Genomic DNA, 5,833 nt, shown 5'->3' on the forward strand with positions numbered 1-5,833 from the left:
TGTGTGTGTGTGTGTGTGTGTGTGTGTGTGTGTGTGTGAGAGAGAGAGAGTGAGTGAGTGAGAGAGAGAGAGGTCTGGCCTGCTTGGCGCGAAAATGGGAGCGGGGTACGTATACCCTACATGTAAAGTTAAAATTTCGCGTTCGGCGACGAGAAAATCGAAGCGTAGCGCAAGGACGAAGAACGCCGGCGATCACGAATATCTACTTTCTTTTTTTTCTTCTCAAGGCATTTTCGCGCTCCTACCACGTCGATTCGCATGCACACTCGTGATCTACAGAATCGCCAGAGGTACTGTGGAGCTAATATGAGGAAGAATGTTCAAGACCGTCGTTACTCTACATTTAAATGAAATGTGTGTGTGTGTGTGTGTGTGGTGTGTGCGCGCGCGCGTGTGTGTGTATACGTTGAAATGAAAGCGTGGAGACTGGGCGTGCGGCACTGAGCACTGTAAGACACAAGGCGATTGTAAACGGGGCCAGTGACGATTGCCGCGAATGTGTGAATTATGGACAACACTCGCGCCGAACGTTGACTTTGTGACAATTGTGACTCGCCGCGCAATTGTTCCCGCGCCACGAGGGTATAGACTGGTATGGACGCCGCGCGCAGCCTTATCTCACGTCTCGTGTTAATAACGAACGAGACAACTATTTTTCGTAAGATTCGAGAGACCGGTGTCATTGGCGCCGGTATAATTGGCGCCGTTTTCTTTATCGTCGTCACCGTTTTTGTTTGCGTCGTTATCGCTGTTACCGCGTTGTAGTCGTAGTCGTAGTAGTCGTCGTCGTCGTCGCCGCTGCCGCGGTTGTGGTTGGTCGTCGATGCGAGCTCGTCGTCTCTCCACTGTCTCTCACGAACAAGCCGATGCTCGTCAAAGATGGCTCTCGTCACCGATCTGTACTTTTGTACAAACTACTCACTTCCTGTCTTTACATGAACGTTTTCTGAACACTTGACGAAATCTCAGATCGCGATTAACGTTGCAGTCGCGAAAGCGAATCAACGATGCTCACTTACATACGGTGAAATTGACGAACGGCTGGATTTTCCTTAGTTCGGAAAATGGCTCGTTGTCGCACAAGACTGGACGAAAACAGCAACCATGAGCGATCGCGTCGGCCGATAGTGGCGCCCTCAGCGCCATGGTGGCTGATGCCTGATGGCGGCCGCCCGGCACACAACCTCTCTCCCCCCCCCATCTGTCCTCTTTTTTCTTCGTCTCATGGTTCATATCCATTATCCAGTCAGATCAGACGTTTTATCGTATGTTACGTTACGTTACGTTATACTTACTCACTTACTCGACAATTCTGGCCTGGCATTCCCGGCATGCTACGGCATGCTCCGAGCTCCGAGTGCTCCGACCAGCTCCGACTTGCCCGCGATCCGCACCCACGATGCACCGCGATCAATCGCGAACAATCGCAATATCGCGATCCGTAATCTTCCTGCCCTTTCCTTTCTCAACTTTTCTCATTCTTTCCCCAAACCCACCACGATTCGTCTCGACCTATCCGGAGCGCGGATTTTCGCGGATAACCTATCAAATCTATGCTCTGAAACTTTGGATTTTACCCAGGCATATCCTGGCGTTCCTGGGCATCCCTGGGCGTCCCTGGCGTCCCAACAAACTATCCAACCAACTCAAGTACTGTTGGATTGAGTTGGAAACAATCGGAATGGTTTTCCGGTCACTTTTCAATTTCAACCTTTCTCTTTATTCTTTGAAAATGAAATATACTCTTTGCTCCGTTCTCAAATCGTCGTAAACTCTCCTTGTGGAGTGTTGGCGTTAGAATTTAGATTGATGCAACTCCACATTCCATCAATTGTGAAGTAACTGTACGGTGTTTTACCGGTTCATGTGCAATATTCGGTGCGTGAGATGCGTCGCTTTTACATTTCAAATTTTCTAGCTTAATTTTCCATTCATATTTCATTCCCAGAATCGAATTTTTACAAATCTTTGTCTTGTTTTAACCTCTCACGCGAGATTCACCGTTCTCTGTACTTTTACTTTCTCTTGTTCATCTTCCTTTTTTTTTTTCAACATCTCATGTCATTTCATTTCCAATGCAGAGACGACTGTAACATAGCACGGTGACGAAATTATCGCCTTACTTTTCTTATCACGTAGAATCTGATGATAGTGGATGCTTTCCATTGTGATGACACAAGTCACAAGTCGACAACTCTCTGAATTTCAACAAGGATAAAATGACGCTTGTGTTGACTTGTGTCGATTTGTGTTATCGCAATGGTAAGCACCAGTATAATCTTCAAAGATTTGTGCGAGTTCGTGCAATATAAAGTGAACAAATATTTTTTTCAAGTGAGTCAAATAGCTACATTGAAGTACATAGGACACCATACATACACACGTACCATATACTTACATGCACATAGTTTTTAAGACGTTCTTATCGTTTGCTTTTCATTGTTCTAATAATATTTTTTTATTATACATAGAATATATTTTATCTAGATAATGGCAGAAGAAGAATTTGAAGAAAAGGAGTACCGTTGGGAAACTGGTTATGAAAAAACATGGTATGGATTTTGTGTTGTTTATACATTCATGTACATTTAATATAGTATTCTGATCTAGATAACAATTATATCCATCTAGTCAATGCAATAATATAACAACCAATTCTTGATAATTGTATATCTATTTGGAATCTATAGGGAAGCAATTAAGGAAGATGACCATGGTCTGTTGGAAGCTTCTGTCGCAGATATTATTCATAATGCCAAGAGAAAACGTCAATTGGAAAGAAAACAGGGTGCCAGATTAGGAATGATGAGGCATCTTTATATCATTTTAGATGCTTCGGAGTCAATGTCGAATCAAGATTTGAAACCAACTCGTTTTCTGTGTTCTCTAAAGGTACAATGAAAGAATATATGTATTATTTATGCATTCTTTCTCCTGTATACAGAATATCCACAAATGGGATCAAAGCAATGTTAATAAGGTTGAGTTGATGAGAAAAGTTCATAAAAATTTATGTCTGAAAAAGTTTTATTATAAAAATTACAAAGATTCAAAGATTTACAAGCAGAACAGAATTGCTTTCTATAATTTGTTATGTGAGTCATGTGATTATATACATAATACACATTCCACTTTATTTTGGAGAGAATGAGTTTTTTAACAACAATTCCCTTGGATCAGTGATTGGCTATGGACCAATTTCGTCTCTTAGCTCATAATCAATTTTTGATTCCTTTTGACTTTTATTTACGAGATTGTACGCAAAACTGTTGATTTATGGGAATCTTATTGAAATAAAAAGCTTTGAGAATGTATTTAAAATGCGCATTTAAGTACTGTTATTTTTTATGAAGTAGAAATATTTTAAAAAGTCATTAATTGGATGAATGCAAGCTTGTATATTTTGCAGAGGGAAAACTTTTCAAATATTTATTATTCTAACAGTTGATTTAATCCATAGACATGTAAAATTATTCTTATTCAATGATTCTGTACAAGTCATAAAAAACGAATCTGTTTGTAAATCTTTGAATGTTTATGCTTTTTAATGAAGTATTTTTGGAGTAAGTTTATATATGTATTTTTTTCTATTCAATCTCATTAATATGCTATCTAAGTTTGGACCCAACCTTTGCGGACATCCTGTATATACGCATAATTTAAAATATTGAGTTGTCCAGAAAGTTCCGATTTTGAAGGAAAATTGAAACGCAGAAGATTTAAATTTTAATATACATTTATTAAATTATATAGGTTAGTCGACACGAACTTTCCGGACAATATTATAATGTATAATATAATAATGTATTATACAGGATGTTCAAAGAAGGTCGGAATCTCGGATTTACTCGGAAGGATGTCGTTTTTAAAAGAAATGTTTCAGATAAAAGTTGCAAGGTATAAAAAGATCTTTTCAAACAGATCTTATCAATTTAATCTTGGGTGACATCGCCAAGATCAAGATTAAATTGATTTTTTTAAATGGAACACTTTATTTTTGATGCCAAAATCTAATACTGATGTCAAGAGTTTTTTTAAAACCCTTTTTTTTATATAAAAATGAATTTTTAATATAAAAACGAAAATAAGAGGAATCTCTAATAGCCTTGATCTTAATAAATATTAGAGTTTTAGCCGTCGGTCAGACACCTTGCGTAATGCTAATGCCGGCGGTATTGTAACTTTCAAGCCTTATATCTCGAAAATATTTAATGAAAAATAACTTTATTATAGTATTTTGAAAAGCTCTTGACACCAGCTATTAGATTCTGGTATCAAAAATAGGATGTCCCATTAAAAAAAAAATCGAGTTAATCTTGACTTAACTTTGGCGATGCCATCCAAGGTCAAACTAATAAAATCTGTAAAGAGATCTTTTTATATCTTACAACTTTTCTCTGAAATGCTTCTTCCAAAAACGTCACCCTCTCGAAGAAATACGGGGTCTTGACCATTTTTGAACATCCTGTGTGCGCGCACGCCCGCGCGTGCGCGTGTGTGTACATATACACATATACACATATAAAATATATAATGTTTTATATATATATATATATATATATATATATATTATTTTTTTTTTAATGTATTTATCTTAAGCTCCTAGAAGATTTTATCGAAGAATTTTTCTATCAAAATCCTATAAGTCAATTAGGTGTAATTATAACTAGAAATAAAAGGGCTGAGAAAGTTAGCGATTTGGCTGGTAACTCAAAGAAGCACATTAAGGTAATTATTTTATTATATATTATTCTTTTTATTTATCATCTGGAATATTTCGTTTTGTCTTATATCGCAATTTTGTCGTCTATTTTATAGGAATTGCAAATTTTGCAACAAACTGTAGTAGGCGGTGAACCTTCTTTGCAAAATTCTTTAGAAATGGCAACAAAGTTATTGAAATTATTACCGTCGCACGCTAGTAAAGAAATATTGGTAATTATAGGGGCTTTGACTACATGCGATCCTGGAGATATCAACGAAACAATAAGAGTATATTTTAATTTCTGTGCTTTTCGTTTGCTTCGAAAATCTATCTTTTTTTAATGTTGTTGTATTTATTTTAGAATATGAAATTGGACAGCATTAGATGTAGCGTAATAGGATTGGCCGCTGAATTATATATCTGTAAACGAATGGCAAACATTACCGGTGGCGAACATAGTGTTGCGCTCGATGATAAACATTACAAGGAGCAATTGAATGCACATATAGATCCTCCGCCTGCTGCAACGCGATTAGATGCAGCGCTTGTGAAAATGGGGTTTCCTCATCACGCTCTACACTCTAACGCGCCAGATACATCTATAACAATATGTATGTGGTAAGTGTGCAAATCAGAATAATATGCTCCAATATTTTATTTTGACTTTATTTTTACGCGTGATATTTGCGCGTGTTTTCTTCTTTAATCTTTACAGCCACGCACACAATTCTGATGAAACGGTTAAATTTATGACTACCGGGTACCTTTGTCCCCAGTGCCTCAGTAAACATTGTGAGTTACCTGTGGAATGTAGAGCTTGCGGTCTTACTCTAGTATCCGCTCCACATTTAGCCCGATCGTATCACTATCTATTTCCTGTTGATCCTTTTAAAGAAATTGCACCTGATAGTGATTATACTATCTGCTTTGGTTGCCAAAAAGCTTTTGCTCAAAAGGACAAAAAGGTAATGGCTGTCATTCCTTTTTCATACTAGAGATTAGAAAATCCAAATTGATAAATTGAACAAATTAAAATTTATCAAAGACGAGATGTGTTTCTTAATCTGCCAAAATATTTATATGTATATATATATATATATATATATATATATATATTATAATTAATTT

General features: G+C 37.2%; 2 protein-coding genes across 2 annotated transcripts in view; one reads left to right on the forward strand and one right to left on the reverse strand.

Annotated features, from left to right (window-relative positions):
* Positions 1 to 1,146, reverse strand: part of LOC105624944 (flocculation protein FLO11) — a 7,982-nt gene extending 6,836 nt beyond the window's left edge. Inside the window, exon 1 of the mRNA XM_012206287.1 lies at positions 1,024 to 1,146. Within this exon, the coding sequence (XP_012061677.1) occupies positions 1,024 to 1,146 (123 nt within the window). The remainder of the gene's footprint in view (positions 1 to 1,023) is intronic.
* A 253-nt stretch (positions 1,147 to 1,399) lies between these two features.
* Positions 1,400 to 5,700, forward strand: LOC105624970 (general transcription factor IIH subunit 2). Its single transcript, XM_012206312.1, has 7 exons — positions 1,400 to 1,536; positions 2,487 to 2,552; positions 2,691 to 2,892; positions 4,600 to 4,728; positions 4,819 to 4,992; positions 5,067 to 5,323; positions 5,421 to 5,700. Exons 1-7 carry the CDS (start codon positions 1,400 to 1,402, stop codon positions 5,698 to 5,700), a joined length of 1,245 nt encoding a protein of 414 aa, XP_012061702.1.
* Positions 5,701 to 5,833: the final 133 nt, after the last annotated feature.

This window comes from Atta cephalotes (assembly GCF_000143395.1).
Source record: "Atta cephalotes unplaced genomic scaffold scaffold00097, whole genome shotgun sequence".
Classification (NCBI taxonomy): Eukaryota; Metazoa; Arthropoda; class Insecta; order Hymenoptera; family Formicidae; genus Atta; species Atta cephalotes.

What these genes read in the sequence shown, in the direction of transcription:
- LOC105624970 (XM_012206312.1), top strand. Translation starts at nt 1,400, where the DNA reads ATGCACCGCGATCAATCGCGAACAATCGCAATATCGCGATCCGTAATC. An exon ending in CCGGAGCGCGGATTTTCGCG is followed by an intron (nt 1,537 to 2,486) that starts GATAACCTATCA and finishes ATATTTTATCTA; the next exon opens with GATAATGGCAGAAGAAGAAT. An exon ending in TCTATAACAATATGTATGTG is followed by an intron (nt 5,324 to 5,420) that starts GTAAGTGTGCAA and finishes TAATCTTTACAG; the next exon opens with CCACGCACACAATTCTGATG.